The sequence below is a fragment of the Marmota flaviventris genome, chromosome 3, assembly GCF_047511675.1.
Source record: "Marmota flaviventris isolate mMarFla1 chromosome 3, mMarFla1.hap1, whole genome shotgun sequence".
In the NCBI taxonomy this organism is placed as follows: Eukaryota; Metazoa; Chordata; class Mammalia; order Rodentia; family Sciuridae; genus Marmota; species Marmota flaviventris.
Window position 1 is genome coordinate 110,002,248 of NC_092500.1, and position 18,097 is coordinate 110,020,344.

An 18,097-nucleotide genomic window follows, 5' to 3' on the forward strand; every position below is an offset into this window, starting at 1 on the left:
GTCCATCTGTTAAATCACGAGGACACAGAAGGGGAATAGGCACTTCTTAGGCAACAGAATCAGGCAGTGTGCCAAATGCCTCACATAAATGGTCACTGAGTATATAAGAGACTACCTTACAGATAAAGTTCAAGTGGACTGCCAGAGCTGCTCAGCTAATAAGAACAGGAAATGTGTATAATCTTTATCCATATAGAACCAGAAACAATAACTGCAACCACTGACAGCAGAAATAACTCAATTTTCCCAATATTTTTTAAAAATGAGCAAATTAATTAAAGCCAATTTTAAGCAAGATTAAAATATGAAAGAGCTGAAATAAAGAGCTGAGAGAAAATTAAGGACATTCAAGAATGTATGAAACACACAAACTTAAGAATTCAGCCTTTCAGAAGGCAAATATAGAAGAGATATTTAAATACAGTGAAGTCTGACAGCTCCAAAGCTCTTCAACCATTTTTCAAAAATGATTAAAATCATCCACCAAGCAAGGAAAACAAGAACAAAGGGATCAGCAGACACATAACACAAGGCAGTTTCCAATTTCTTTTAATTGGTCCCACACATTGCTTAGCCAAATAAAACAAACAAAGGCTCAACTGTGAATTCAAAAATCATAGGAAGAACATGTAGGAATGTAGTTTATTAGCAGGAACAGGGGTACAAAGAGGAATAAGATCTTATACAATAATAAAATTGCATATGGATGTGAAATATTTTCATAGAACTAAGAAATTAAAAGAAAATTCTGGCTATGTGTGATCTAGATTATAAAATCAAGAGGAGGACCTACACTAGGAAGAATCAATGTTTCATTTAAATAAAGACATCCCAGAGAAATCCTAAAACTTCAAACTAAAATTCACCTCTGCTCAGTTGATCACAGCCTAAGATAAAGTTTAAGCAAGTAACTAACTAACCCACTGCAAAATATTAACAGCCTGAATCTTAGTAACAAAAACATATTGACATATAGATGAACCTGAAAAATAATAATTTTTATTAAGACACTAGCTGCTATGGTCTGGAAATGCGGCATCCCCTCACCTCACAAAAGCTTATGTTAAAAAATGCAGGAATGTTCAGATGCAAAATTATTAGATTATGAGAGCTGTAACACCATCAATGGATTAATGCATTTAATTGATTAATGCTTTGAATGGACTACTGGCTATTAACTGTAGGTAGGGCATGGCTGGAGGAAGTGGTTCACTGTAAGCCTGCCTTTGGAGATTACATGTCTTGTCCCTGGATCCCCAAGCGCTCTCTGTCTCTGCTGTAATGAGCTGAGCAGCTTTTCTCCCCCATATCTTTTTTTCATGACGTTCTACCTCATCTTAGGCCCAAAGCAATGGAGTTGACTATCCTTGAAACAAACCTCTGAAACTGTTTCCCTCCTTTAAATTTTCTTGTCAGGTATTTTGGTCACAGTAACAAAAGCTGAATAATCCATTACCCTAAGCCTGAGTGTGTACCAAGTCTGGTATTCTAATTTTATATGATAAAATCATAAGTAGTTATGAAATGGCATGAGCCTGAGAGTCATACATATTTCAAATAAAGTTAAACTATTCATTACCATTATAATCTATAGGAAGAAACTAACTTCCTTCATTCTTGGGATATTAATTATTTTTAAAAATCATTATAATCATAATAGTATTTATTCTACTTATATTTATGGGATAAATTGAAGTAATAGAGAACTTGCAAAAATTAATTAAATGTAGGAAAATGCAAGATTCTTGCTGCCCAAGAAAAGCACTATAATTCAGTTGGATCCTTTTACTTGACAAAGAAAGACAACACTACTTTTTTAACAAAGAGAAAACTCTAGAAAAAAAAATATTTAATTCTGAAAATTGATAAGCTTATCACTTACTAACCAGCTGCCCACTTTACACAAAATATGCCTTATTTTTAGATCCAATATGTTTAATGTTTTGCCAAAAGTAATTTACAGTCACATATCTTGAATAAATTTTCCCCATTTAATACTTTCTAGCAAAGCTATTATTCTTAAAGAAATAATTTCTAAATTTTGTCCTTTTTGGTATCATGGGATTTTGTTGATATGAAGACAGTCATCTTAGCTGTCTGAATCTATAAAGTCAATAAAAAATGCTTTTCTGAATATTAGTGATTCTTTTATGTTATCCAAGCCATGTAACAAACAACCTCTTTAAGTATCCACATATCCTTTCAAAAGCACATTCATGTCAGTTCACTTTTTCTTTCTCTCTCTCTCTCTCTCTTTTCTTTTTTACATTGTTTACCCAACTTCATTTGCTTCTATCCCAAAGTCATCACATGGAATATTTGCAGTCTTCAGAAGCTTGCTTCTACTCCTTCAGCCAACTCAACCTCTTCTCCCTTCCTCCTCCCCAGCTCTAACACTATGTTCCTGCACAGGATCTGGAATTCCTGTTTAATATAGGACTGAACTAGAAAAATCTCTCTACAATTTTATGTCTGCCTGGCCATTGCAATAATGCTCTATACCTCTTCAATTTCTCTACATCCCTGGCATAAAGTCTTAAGTGAGCAATTAAATATTACTGATATCACTCCACAACCTCAGGGCAATAAATGAGATATTACCATTCATGTATAGAAAACTTCTTTTCTTACTAATCTAACTGATGAAAAACCAAATACCAAAATCTATTTAACCCTGTATCCAGAAGTATGTTTTTGTCTTGTGAACATTTTCCATAAGAATCAACCATATCTTTTCAATTCATTCACTCTATCTATTCTTCTTACATACACATATTATTAAACAAGGACAGTCTCCAATTTTAAACAATGAAGGTGGCACTAAGGAATTCAAGAAGTAGATGCATGTTCTAATTGAGGTGTCTGTTAGTTGTGTGATTTGAAGAAATTCCCTAATCTGCAAAATTAGAGTTATTATGGGCTAATTGTACAACTGTTGCATGTTTAAATGTTGTTTAAAAGTAAGATTATGTAAAAAAGCACCATCTCTCCTCATAGAATTATATTTTGTGTCTCTGAAGTACCAACTGCTGCAGAAAGTGATACCCACCCTTACTGTCACTCTGTTATACTTTCAAATCAACAGATCCTGCTGACATGACTAATAACAAGAGTAAGCAATGTAGATAATTAAACCATTGGAATTAGGAAAAATCCCTAATAACGATTATCAGAGCACTTAAACTCTTTGATAAGATTCAATTAAATTCATATTACAATCACTTTGTTCTCACTTGCTCATAAATGTGTGACAACTTTTTGATAGACATCCTATAAAATCAAAGGATAGGAGGAGACCCTTCTACTGTTACTTCTGTTATTACACCTAGTGTTTCACTGGAGCCCTCTGAGGTGTGAAGAAAACACCTCTGTGCTTGGAACCATTTGGGAATAGTGACGTGATCAGGCTCACAGAAATTAATATTTCTCTTTGAAAGATTACTTGGTGATCATACTTTTTTCTTTTCTTTTTCTCTGATGGGTCATCCTGATTAAAGAACTGTTTAAGAGCAAAAATCCAGCATACTTACCTCTCCCCTAATTTCAAAACATAGTTTGATTCTAGAGGAAATAATTCTTAAATAAGGCAATAAATTAAAATGAGGAATGCAGGGATAATAAAGGAGTCAGGCACAGTGGTACACACCTTTAATCCTAGCAGCTCTAGAAGGCTGAGCAACTAGGAGGCCTCAGCAACTTAGCGAGGCCCTAAGCAACTTAGCAAGACCCTGTCTCTAAATAAAATATAAAAAAGGGCTGGGGATGTTGCTCAGTGGTTAAGCACCCCTGAGTTCAATGCCCACTATAAAAAATAAATAAATATTTTTTTTTTAAAAAGACCATCATTTTGGAGCAGATACAGAATATCAAGTTTTCACAGGAATCTGACTGAGCTCTTCCAAATTATGAATGTCCTCAAAAACGCAGGAAAATGCAAGATTCTTGATGCCCAAGAAAAGCACTATAATTTTCATGTAGTTTAACAGGATTGTTGATTAAAAATTCTAACCAGATACAACTTCATGTATTAACTCCTTCCTTGAAAACAGTTCAAATTCAATAGATTACATCCCAATGCTCTCCCTAAATCCCGGTACTCGTTGAACTTTATAATGAAGTTTGGATTTTATTGTGTAAGGCACTGTTACTCTAAAGAGCATTTGTATTATTTGAAAGAAATTAGATTTTAGATTTGTAACTTTTACAGCAGCTGCCGAGAAGAAGCTGTCTTCTTTCTTACTTTTCATTCACCCCCCCACTTCCTATAGTTCTTTTTCCATTCATCTTTTCCTTGCTTCATTCAAAGTTGTAAAACTCAGAAACTCCAAACTCTTTTCCATGTGATATCACAATTTCTGGTCACTATATAATGAAAAATCTTCATGTATTGTATGTCATAGCTTTTGATATTAAATGTATTTATTAGAGTCTAAGTTTCTTTTTTAATCATCCTATTGCTAGATGTAGACTCTGATATTTGTATGATACTCACCCTGGCTTTTTTTGTATCTTGATGTTTTGTGGTTTGTTTTTTCGGTTTAACTCATTCCCATTCTTGAACCATTTGAACTTTAGAGAGGAGTATTCTGAACTGGTTTCACAACGAAGCACTAACTTGGAGCCTGCAACTGACTCCTGGCTTTTCATCTCTTTCAGTCGGGGAGGCAAGGCTGAAAAAGAAAAGAAAAAAGGATGATCATCAAGTAATCTTTCAAAGACAGACATTTTTTAGTGAGCCTGATCAAGTCACTATTCCCAAAGATTTTACTAAGAGAAAAAAAAAATTAAAGACAGGTGAGTGAAAATGGGTCTCAACTTGGAGAAAAAAACAAAACGTCTAAATAAAAGATAGGAAAGAGAAACAGAGTTATAAACTTATAAATTTATTTCTAAAAAAACTTTGGGATTATAAATTTGTAAATTTATTTCTAAAAATATTCTAGATAGTTACTTTCTCAAGCTTTACATTCTCTGATACCACTTAGAATCCTCAACATCGCTGGATAGAGTGGCTCACACTTGTGATCCCAGCTACTGGGAAGGGTGAGGTAGGAATATTGCAAGTTCAGGGACAACCTGGGAAACTTAGTGAGACTCACACCTCAAAAAAAAAAAGTAAAAAGATTTGAGAATGTAGCTCACTGGTAAAGTGCCCCTGGGTTCAATCCCTAGTATAGGAATGGTAAGTGGGAAATGAGGTCCTAAGCATTGGTAATGCCAAAGAACAAAGCCTGTGCTAGAAGAGCACATGTAATTTGGAATGATTTCCAAAGCACTTTCAAGTTCCAAGTCATAATTCACCACAGTTTTGTTAATAGATAAGGACACATCATACCCACTGTGTTTTTTAATTTTAGTATTACTATTATTATTTTTTGCAGTTGTAGATGGACAGAATGCCATTATTTTGTTTATTTTTTATATATTTCTAAGGATTGAACCCAGTGCCTCACATGTACTAGGCAAGCATTCTGCCACTGAGCTATAGCCCCAGCCCCCATACCCACTTTTTAAATTGGAAAGTTAAATTTTAGAGATCAGTATAAGTGACTAACCTATCCAGAATACAAAGTTCTTGGCTACTTGGGCTCATTTCACCAACCATCAGAGGTAGTCACAAAAAAAAAAAAAAAAGAAAGAAAGAAAGAAAAAGGAAATTTATAATCATAACACCGATTTCCTTCTTCAAGAGAGAAATCCTTTGGCCATATCGGACCTACCAATAGCCATCTCAAAAACAATGAATGACATTCCAGGTGACCACCATGATTCTTCCAAATGGTTGGTTTGACTGGGTTCAGCATTTGTAAATCTTCTCAACAGAAATTGCAAATACCTAAATTGCACATTAACTTGTTGAATACTTTTACATTATTAATCTATGCCATTCTTATTTTATGCAAGAATGCTTAAAAAAATATTACCTAGGGAAATATTTTTGGACACAATGTTATAATACCTGAGGTTTGTTTCAAAATGCTATGTTGTGGGGAATGAGTAGGCATAAATATACAACAAAATTAACAAAAAGTTGATAATTGTGGAATATGAGCAATAAGTATATGTGGAGGTTTGATATATAATTCTGTATAGTATATCTGATTTTTTCATAATAAAATGATTAAAAAATAAAGGCACAGATGAATGGATTTCCCTCTGCATACACAATTTCACTTACTAATCAACATCACAGAAACTGAGAACTCAACAACTCTCAGTTTCTGCTGAATCTTAGAAAAGCCAACTTCAAAGTGTACTTCTGACCCAGTCCAGGAATTAACAGGAAATCCCAGAAAATAAACCCAGGTAAATGAGACTGATTCAGGGCATAATTACTCATTGGGTAAGGACCAAGACTCCAAAGACAGCAATCAAAGCCACCTTAGGCATGAACAGGAAATGGACTATCTTGCCTACTCAGGGTATTTGTTTTTCTATAACTCTGCTCTTACCGGGCAAACCCCCACAAAATGTCAGGAATGAGCATAGGAGTTACAGCAAAAAACATTTGAATATTGTGACTTCTTAGCAGTATTCCTATAATTACATGTTGCCCTTCTTATTTATTTGGAGGCTAAGAGACAAGGTGGAGAAGCAGGCATTTACTGTGTCACAGTGGCACGTTATAGAAAATTTATTTCATCTGTTTTTAGCTTTCAATGCCTGATGATTATGTCTAGTGGTTTTTTTATTTGACAAATTAAAAATAAGATTTACTTTCTGAACAGAATTCATAAAAGTCTAAGATGTGGTTCATGAATCTATCTTGAACTATTTTTTTTAAGAGACTGAATTCTTATCCATCTAGAATAGTGCTTATATATGCTGAAGCTAAATGACACCAATGAAAGTGATTTGTATATATTAAGAAAAACAAATTGCCTCATTTTATGTGTGGACTCAAAGAAGTAGCTTGAACTTTTCCAGTGGATTTTATATTCAACTTGAAACACAAACAAAATTCTCAAGGTTTATTTCTTTGCCTCTAAACAAAATGCCCGAAACACAGTATTTCAAATATCTTTGAATCTCAATAAGCACATGTTCCCTCATCCACTCCATATCTTTGCTTATCAATATCTGAACAAAAATCTATTACACTTATTTTCTCTGGTTCGTGTAAATATTTCATCAGAGTATCAGTTTGCATATCCTTCCCCTTTCCCACCTCTCTTCATTTATTTATTTATGTATGTATGTATGTATGTATGTATGTATGTATATTTTTTTCTCTATTAAGAATCTTGATTCAAACTGAGGGAACAATCAGAAAAATTCAAATTGAGGGATATTCCACAAAATGGGTCTAAACATTACAACTGTCAGTTACATGAATGACAAGAGAGATGAGATGGTGAGACTGACCTAGATTAAAGGAGATGAAAGAGATGAGACAAATAAATATAACATGCAACTATTGATTAGATCCTGCGTTAGGGGAAATGGCTATAAATGACATTATTGGGACTATTAGGGAAATCTAAATAAAAAATATCTTATTAAAATTCAACTTCTCAAGTGTGGCCACTAAATGTGGAAAATCTAAATAAAAAAAATAGCTTATTAAAATTCAACTTCTCAAGTGTGGCCATTGCATGTAGAAGAATCTCCTGAAAAACTAAGGGGTAAAATGATGTCTTCAACTGAACTTCTGATGACTTAGAAAATAGGACATACATGCAAACATATACACTAAAACACACCCACGGAGAAATGTATAAAAGGAGCTTTGGTTTCTCTTTGTTTTCCTGTCTTTCTCATCTGGTCTTCTATTAAATAAAAGGCTTAGGCTTTCCTTGGTTTTCTTTTGGTTTTTTGTTGTTGTTCTGTTTTGTGGAGGTTTTCTGGTTATTGTTTGTTTGTTGGTTTGGTTTGGTTTTATTGTTATTGTGTTTTTGTTTGTTGTTGTTTTTTGCAGTGCTGGGAATAAACCCAATGTTATACTTGCTAGGCAAGCTCTTTACCAATGAACTATAACCCTAGCCTTCATAAAGTACATTTTAGAATCCTGATTAAGTTTGCAATCATAAAGGCAATTCTCGAAAATATTTGGATTATGATTTACAACTTAAATCTACTTAATTAATTAACAATATCAACCAAGCAAATTCATTGCAGCCATTTAATTCTTTGAGTGATGGTGCACTGAAATCCCCATGTGGTCAACTTCATAACCATGAATTTGGAACTCTAAACTCATCAGGTCCTTTGGTAGAAGGAAACCAATTGTTCATCTGGCAGGTTAATATCACTTTTAGGGTTCATATACAAAGAACTTCCCCCTAAAGATTGCATTCCTTCCTTAAGAGGTGATCTTCAAAGAAATGAGGCAGAGACTTTCAGATAAGGTCTGAGCTATTAAATCCCTATTCTGTAAGTTGACCCTGATGTATAAATGTTTCTTGATGGCTGGGGTTCATTTACACCCCTTAGGACTAACCTGAGTTACTTTCTCTTGCACAGTTCTAAATTCAAAGTTTCCAGGTACTCTTTGGCCTTGTGTCTTTGAAGTCTATAATAATGTTCCTTCTGTGTCCTCTGTGACATAGGGTAACATCTATGACATGAGCATATCCAGCTTGTTAGGGATCAGCTCTTTTAAGAACTTAGGGCAAAATCCTCCACAGTATAAATGGAGAAACAAACCCACACACCACCAGTGGAACCCCATGACTAAAGGTGCTCTGCTGTCAGTAGTACCTGCTAGAGAAGTACCATACAAAACTCTTCACTCACTCCCGGCAGAGCCCAACTCATATCCAGGAGACCTGGCAATGATGTAAACCCTGCCTTATCTTCTTGAACTGCCACACTATCGAAATAGCTCTAAATATTTCATAGCTTCTTCCAGAAAATGCAAACTAATATTCGAGCTGGGATGCTTTTATGATTCTTTTCATCTATCTACAAGGAGACGATTTCAATACAGTAAATTTTCTTTTGTCAGAGATTATAAAAAATTTTGTCAACAGAATATAGTTTACACATATGCATGTTTCTCAGATAGGGCTTTTTTGCATGATATAACCTCATTAATTTAATTTTTAAAGAAACCATCCCATCAAGTACTTTCTTATACACAAGTTTAATTTCATAAGGCTAGGGCTCCTAAACTTAGTGTTGATATTTTAGACTGAGTACCTGGATTTTAAAAACTGAAAACATTTTTTCCTTGTCCTTCAATTCTTATTATAAAACTAAACAATCTGTTGATTTAAAATTGGGTAAGGGGAACCCAATGTTAAGTTTATGCTTCAAATACCAGGAATTGTTTGGAGAATCTTGAGAATGATTTAATTATATTTGGTTTACCACAGTTCATAATTTTCCTTTCAATGTGTTTCTAGGGAGGCACTATTTCTACATCCAAACAATTTAATGTTAGAGCAAATTTTAAGCAGACTCTGGCTAAATTTATTTCAAACGTGATCTACATTAATACGAACATGTCCACACCCTTAGAAATACATTAACAGAGATTGACAGTCAAGTTCAAGAAAGGAGTCTTTTAAAATAAATTCAGAATCACCAGAGAAATACCACACATTTTACAGGTGCTTCTTTTTAACATGTCTTTTTACAGGCTTTCAGTGTTATAAAGAGTATTAAAAAATCAAAGATACAGTTCATATTCCAACACAACACAAGTAGGTATACTAGGTACATTTAAACAGTCTACTACTGCATTCCTACCATTCATATTTAAAATGTTACACAATATAGAAAATGTTGTGGTATTAATCCAAAAATATTGATTTTACATTCTGACTGCACAAAAACCTAAGGCAACATGTTCATTTATTTCAGTAATTTAATTGGTAAATGAATATTTGTGATAAATACAAAATGAATTTATAAAAAAGGGAATTATTCAGCTAAGCAATCTTGTTTTGATCATTTCCTGTGCACTTGTGTTCCAAATGCTGCTTTACCAAATATTGAACTGTACTATTAAAAACAGGAAACAAATTTTAGCATGTTTATGCTGCAGAGATAAGCTGATAACATGTGACACTAGATAAGTTGTTATTTCTGTTCTCTGAAGAATCTAACAATGCAAAGTTAGCTCATATCATTATTTTCCATGTTTGCACAGTTAATCTGAAGAGTCTCAACACACTGAACAAATTAAACAGGAAACCTGCAAAATATTATCAAATAACAGTGAGCTTTCAGTGTGATCCCAGGGAAGTCCTCCCTCTATAAAACCTTTAGAAAGCCTGCCACCACACACATATGCAGATTTCACAATGAAAACTGTGACTGACGTATCATATGAATTAATGAAAGCAGCACAAATATCATTAATCTGTCCTCTATGCAGGTTGTCCTTTCTGGAGAAATAAATAAATTACGAATAAAAGCCTCCAAAACTCCTTTACGGATCATATTTCTCCCTCAATGCACTATCTCATAGAGAAGATTATGGTCATGCAGAGTGAATAAAGTTTATGCTTCACCATCTGGTCTTCTTCTCTGAGCTGTGCTCACAAATCTAGCTATAAAAGGGAAAATGTTCCTTATCAGATTAAAATGTGTAAATATAGCCATGTAAAAGACAGCAAAATCTACTGAGAGCAGTAATTCCGAATACACCTAAGTTTTGTTTCTATGTGTGTTTGTTTTTTGTTTTTTTTTTTTGGTTGTTTTTTGTTGTTTTTGTTTGTTTTTATTTTGGTGCCCAGGGTTGAACTCAGGAATGCTTTACCACTGAGCCATATCCCCAGCCCTTTTTATTTTTTTTATTTTGAGACAGGGTCTTACTAAGTTAATTAGGCTTTCAATAAATTGCTGAGGCTGGCCTCGAACTTGCAACCCTCCTGCTTTAGCTTCCAAAGTTGCTGGGATTATAGGTGACACCACCATACCAGGCTACACCTCGGTTTTAATCACCTCTTCCTAATGCATTTAGTGATGCTGAGTTACATGAAGAATCAACAAGGTCACTATCACAGAGTAATACCACATGTGGTGAAACTGTGCTCACACATCTCCATGCTCCAGATGAATCATGCTTCAGATAGACTGTCCTGACTCAAGTTAACAAGAGTGTCCTAAGAGATAAATTGGGATGGTGATAAGTCCCTGTGTATTCAGAAATGACATTTCAAGAATGGAATAAACATGTGAGTGCCTTCACTTGAAAGAAAGTCACTTAAAATTCCATTGTTTGCCATGAAATATTGTCAATCTGACTCTATATATCTCCGACAGCCAACTCCATCTCACTAGTAAACACACTGGGAAAGTGCTTCAAAGTAGTTCAAATATCATTTTGGCAGGTACATGTACAGCTCATTACACAATGTGAAGATATACACACAAAACAATTAATTATTCCATTATGAGCACACTAACTCTCCCACATGTGCTTAGAACATGTCAATAACAATAAGAAACAATTGAAAAACTGGGGCAATATTTCAGCATTTGACTTCTAATATTTACAATGGTAATATCACCAGAACTGTTTTTTTTTTTTTTAACTTGGACTGGTTTCTTACTTTGATTCCTAAACATATTAATTTTCTTTGGTGGAATTTTGACACATGGATGTCCTCAATGTTTCACTTCTCACAGTTTACTGCTACAAGTTAGCTCAAACAGTATGATTCTTTTAGATTCTCCACTTGAGGGCATGAGTTAGCATTAGCTTATTCTAAGGTCAGAGAAAATGAATAATCATATTCTACATTGGAATACCACATTGAACAGGCTAAAAAGCACACGTATGAAAGGAGAATGATTTAAGGACATTATCCCTACCAAATCAGATAAGGGATTTAAGGACATTATCCCTACCAAATGAGATGAGGGCAGGAATAGTTAGTAGTTAGGTCACAGTCCCCCACTCAAAAGCTTGGGTTATTGTTGGCAGTGATGCCAGTCTGAGTTGTTTGACACTATATTCAAACATTCCAATTTCTAAATGTATTAGGGGACTATAGCAGTATTAGATGGAAGATATTAGATAGGATCCCAGGACCTATCTCAAGCTAAGACCCCAGTCCTGCTTCCCCCACTCTCATTTATTTCACCTGATCTAAGAGGCTACCCACTGTAGCCTACCCTGTGGTCAGGCTACTCTTGCATACTGTAAGAGCAGCACACACATTTTCACATAGCTTCTGCTTTCAAGTCCAAGTGGTTGCTCTAAACCCAGTCTATAGGGTTTCAGTTTGCCTCCTTAACTCTTTTTTTTTTTTTAATAACTTTTTAGTTGTAGATGGGACACAATATCTTTATTGTTATTTACTTATTTATTTTTTAATGTGGTGCTAAGGATTGAATCCAGGGCCTCAGGCATGCAAGGCAAGCGCTCTACCACTGAGCTACAACCCCAGCCCATTCCCTTAACTCTTAGCATGCCTTGTTGTCGTTTTTACACTTGTAAATTTGTCGTTTGTGTTGAATTCCCTTTCTTTGACAACAATTCTAGTATATGTGCCATATAATGTGGATAATCATTATTTCTATTTACAGGTAAGGGAGTGGGGGCTTATTCTGGAACCCATGCAATGCCAGGAGTCTAACAAGCTGCATAGTCAGGTTTTAGATCTAGGACTTTATACCATGGTATCTCTGCTGTGTTTGAGATACAGGCAGAAAAAGGGGAGAAGAACTCTAGAATTAAATCTAGGAAAAATCATTTCACAGCCACTATGGTGATTTTTTGACACTTATAATGAGCTACATAAATCAGTTCACCTCTCCACATAGGCCTGCAGGAGATTTATAACACAGTAAAATTCTACAAGAGAAAATGAGTGCAGATATATTAGGCAAGAACATTTTTCACGCTGAAAATTAATATTATGTTTTTTGAAATTATCAACTCTTTTCTATACAGTTCTGCAGTTTTTCCCAATATTTCATAGTTGGGGGTTAAAGGAAAAATAAGAATATTATTAATAATAATGTTCTCAAAGCCTATGGAATTAAAACAAGGTCCCCTTAGTACTTTCAATAATAAACCCCTATTAAATAATAATAGCTAATACTTACTATGTGACAGACGGTGTTTCAAGAGTGTTATGTTCAATAACTCTTTTAAGTTTTATAACAAGTCCAGGACATATGTATTACTATCATAATTCCCAATTTACAGATGAAGAAACAAAAATAGAGAGAACTTCCCTATAGGCACACTGTAGAGCCAGATGTGGACACAGGAGTCCGACCCCAGAGCCTCTGCTTTTAATTTCCAGGTAGTAAACTGAATTCTCCACGATTCTTTATAGTTTTGTAGTTGAAATGTGTGCAAGATGTAGCTTATTGATTATCACTAGTGACCATATTTTGCTGACAAATCCTAACACCCACCACACACAGTTTACTTCTGCATTTATTCCAAGTACAAAAGACAGACTGGGAAAGAAAGCAGATAGGCAAGATTACTACATTTACTGAGCTATTTTGATGACTTGTGGGGAAATAAAACAAGACAGAGTACTTGAAATTATACCAAAAAAAATCTTTTGAACTAGGTGGTTGTCATCTGTCATATATGCCAAATGCCACAAGGGTCAACTGTGCTGTGTCTCACTCTTGTGTTCACTGAAATGTGATAACCCCCATGTGAGGATACAGCAACAAGAGTGTCTTAACAGATTAATGTTATTCTTTCAAGGTGTAGAAGCAATGCACCATGACCATGAATGCTGGGTAAATCAACGGCCCAGGTGCCAGCAGCTTGAAGGTAAGTGCTCAACAGACCTGTCTAATTAGTGCTGTCACCACAGCTGCCCCCAGTTAGGAAAACATCTCACTCACGCACATAAAGAGGATTTCAGGCAAGCCTCACTTAAGGCGATCAACTGTACAGGGTTAAAATGCACCCTTCACATTTTCACATAATGGTTGTGTAGCAAACTTCATTGGGCATAGGCTTATAAATTTCATTTTCTTTACCACTGAAAAGCAAAGGTTTTTTTCCCCTATTTTTTATACAGACCTGCCATATCACCTCCAAAATATCAATTAAATAGAAAAATTGAGAATGATTTAGTAAAAATTTAATATGTTTATTCTCCTGTTGTGATTTTTTTCCTCTCCTGATGTCCTTATCTGTTAACACATTAGCATGACTTAGATGTGTTAATGTTCGTCTTTATAACCATTTTAGCACATTAGCATGACTTTGAGGTGTTAATTTTTGTCTGTGTAACTATTTTCCTTTGTTCAGATTGAATGACATTTAATTAATTGGTGTCACTAAAACACTCTTGTTTTCATTGGGGAAAAAAAGGAATTTATTTACATGTTCTAAACTGGACAAATTCCCAGGTAAGAGGATTTAGTACAGGGTTATAATTAGTGTTAAACCATGACAACCACATGAGAACTTTCAAGCAATGCATATAAATAAAGCCCTTGAATGATCTATGAATAAGAGTTTCCATTATCTATTTTCCATATAGCCATTTAAATCTTATTCCTTCTGTGAGGAAGAAAAAAATTTAGCAGAGCTAAAATTGTGAAATAAATGTATCCTCTCCAAACCTCTTACATTTATTTGTTATTGAGGCAGGACCACTTTCCTGGTAATCATGACCTGGTTTTTCCTTTTTGTCCACAGATAATTTATTAAACTGAATTAAGCTTAATGAACTGAATAATTTATTAAACCATATTAAGTGTACACGCCAGAGTTGAAATGAACCTTCTGTACTCACTGAGCACTACCAGATCAAAGTCAAGTCTCTCTCTGTTTTGTTTATTACAGTTTAAGTAATCAACGTTGTATTCCTTCTTAAGCAGGGTCCAAGTCTGACTTTCTGAGGATCTTTAAAGCTTGGGTAGCTCTTAACTTTTATTAAGCAGGTCCATGGACAGCCTAACAATTGAATCCTTATCATTTTACTTCTAGGACACAGGAAAAGCCCTACAAGGCAAGGTCTTATCTTCGAATTCTCAGGGACATTAACTTGAAGAGGTGGAAAATAACCAGAGTCAGTCGAAACAGAAAGTTGTACTGAGAAAACTTGTGCAATATTATTGATCATCTTAAAACAACCTAATTTTGTGGCCAACAGAATATAACCAGAAGGCTGCTGAATTTCCTGTGCAGTCCTCAGAAGCCAAACAATGATTAGAGGCAATGTAGCTTGATTTCAGATAACACACAATAAGGAATCACAGTAAGAGAATTTGTGGTTTCTCTTATTTTGCATAAAAATAAATCCATTAAAGAATTTTTTGAAAGTGTGCTTCCCATACATTCTGAAATAACCACCTGGGTTCTCAATTGCAATAAAGTTTTTCAGTACAAATATTACACAAAAGAAGCCAAAATAAAGCTTATTCACCTCATCAATATGTAGCTTTCTTTTCCTCTTCCACTAAAATATCTGTAGTTTGGTTTTATTTAGAAAGAACATTAACTTGATTCTTGCTAAGAGCCATGAATTTAAATTGCTAAACTCTACACCTAACATCCTGCTCTTCTACCTCAGGCTTCTGAGTCTCTATCAATAGTAAGAATGAAGAGTGGCAGGTGGAGGGAAGAGGTTGTGGCCAGTTGCCAAGTGCTTGTGATTGTGTAGCATGCATCAGGCCTTGGATTCTATCCCCACTCCTACCACACACAACAATGATTCAGAAGACCTGCATTAAGGTACCTGTTCGGTCTAGGAAACACTGCAGTCATAAAATTACTCTTAACTTCAATAATCTAGGTCATAAAATGAGGGGAAATAGTACCTTCCTTACTTATTTCTACTCAGTTGTGAAAATATAATTAAAAAGGGTAATGAAAGCATTTTGCAAGTTTTTAAGAAAATTATAATTACCTATGCTGATATAACTGCCATGATCTTAAATCATCAAAAAGTTAGAAAATATTAGATAATATAAATCCAGATGGTACAAACATATATAATTAATATCTAAAAAATTTCATATAGCGTTGGTCATTCACCAGGAACCAAAAAAAAAAAAAAAAACAGCTGGAAACTATCAAGAAGGGTCACTAAAATATGCAGAGGGAAGGGCAGCCAGTATAAAGGATAGACTAAACATTATAGAATCATAAAGAGTGATAAAAGGAACACCAAGAATAGAAAGCAATGGGGTCTTTAAAGTCATGAAATCTCAGTCAAATCATCTCTCAAATTCACAGAATACTCTAACTCATGGAAGACCCCTGAAGCATGAAACAAGTAGTTTTAGAATAAAAAGGAAATAAAATTTTGCACAATAAGTGTAATTTGGAAAATGCCCATTCTGGGAGGCTATAGAGGAAAATGACTCAGGAAACAGTATATAGAAGAAAAACCTGGGTGCTGGAGCCAGTCAGGCAGGTTCCAGGATCCAATTCCAATTTTCCCAACTAAAGCTCTGGTACTTGACCAAATTGTTCACTCTAGGGAAGCCTCATCCTCCCTATCTGCAAAATGGGTTCACCTTACATAGGATGGAGTGAGAGAATCAGATGCTATATCACCTTCTTTGAATGGGATACTGCCAAGCACATGATAATTTCTCTATCAATAGCAGCTTTTTTCCTTTAAATAGCAGATCCATATGGAATTACTTAAATTCATGAATGGAACTAATCATTCTTTAACTTCTTTTAGTAGAAATTAAAATATGGAGAGCTCACATATAGTTTGTTTGTGTTTTTATTTCGGTATCAAGGATTGAACCCAGAGGAGTTCTACCACTGAGCCACATCTGGAATGCTTTTCATTTTTGTAGAGACAGGATCTCACTAAGTTGCTTAGGGCCTCCCTGAGTTGCTGAGGCTGGCTTTAACCTTATGATCCTCCTGCCTCAGTCTCCCAAGTCACTGAGATTACAGGTGTGCAACACTGTGCCTGGATGTAGTTTATTTAAAGCCACCTTCAGAGATTGCAACTTTCACCATCAGTGACCTAACCTGAGCTCATCCAGCTGGCATTTCTTATACTACCACTATCTAGCCTACTGTTTACAAAGCACTGTCAGACAAGATCTCTCAGTCTAAAAGGTATACCCAAGATGATGAAATCTAAATAAGGCTCTATAGTTTAGCTAATAATATTATAGCGATGCTAATTTCTTAGTTTTGATCAATGGATATAATAGGGTTAGGTAGCATTAAGGGAGCTGGCTGAAGGATCTATGGGAACTCTGTCCTCTCTTTGCAACCTTTCTATAAATCTATTTTCCCTAGAACTCCATAACACACTGGATTCATATAAAAACACATTGAATTTATCGGGGCTATCACTACCCTCACACTCATATAATATTAACTCCTTATATGGTCTGTTCTTAGCCAAACACATTAAAATATTCAACGTTGACCTCTAAGACCTTCTTCTGGCATCCATCTAGTATCCACATACAGGCTCATTCATATATATATAACTGACTTCATTCTCATAGATATTTCTCAGTTTTCTTTTTTTTTTATTGGTTGTTCAAAACATTATAAAGCTCTTGACATATCATATTTCATACATTAGATTCAAGTTGGTTATGAACTCCCAATTTTACCCCAAATACAGATTGCAGAATCACATCGGTTACACATCAGTTTTCATTCATTACAAAATACTATGCTTCTGTTACAGGATTACTATTAGAAGTACCAGACTTACAGAAATGAATGAGATAAACAAGATCTTTATTCTCCTAGAGCTTATATCCTGGTCAAGGAAGAATGGATGAAGAACCCATTAACTGATTACACTATAATATGACTTATCAAATAAATCCTTCATTTTTACAATCTGAGGACACTAAAAATTATTGAGGTAGCTATGGTTTTTTTTTTCACTTAATCATGCAACACAACTTCTTTTCTATTTAAATTGACTTTGAAAATTGATCACTAAATCTATATAAAACTAACTAGTATTAAAAAGTTGGATAATGCTCAATTGATACTATAACATTTTGATAATTTATAAAAATCCATTTTCCATATTAAAAACAATCATTCATTAGCTAGGACTTCTCTGCATAAATTATATTTCAATACTACATTTTACTATAATTTTTTTCACTTTAGGGCCAAATATAAATAGTGAAATATATTGTTTAAAAGACAAATGCAAGGTATACTCTGCCATATAGTAATAGTTTGACTTCAGGCAAATTATGAAAATTT

At 34.5% G+C, this 18,097-nt stretch overlaps 1 protein-coding gene across 1 annotated transcript in view; it reads right to left on the reverse strand.

Moving 5' to 3' along the window:
- The window catches only part of Nrg1 (neuregulin 1), a 1,010,326-nt gene that overhangs the window by 157,677 nt on the left and 834,552 nt on the right, over nt 1-18,097 (reverse strand). Inside the window, exon 2 of the mRNA XM_071609220.1 lies at nt 4,493-4,670. Coding sequence (XP_071465321.1) covers nt 4,493-4,670 — 178 coding nt within the window. The remainder of the gene's footprint in view (nt 1-4,492; nt 4,671-18,097) is intronic.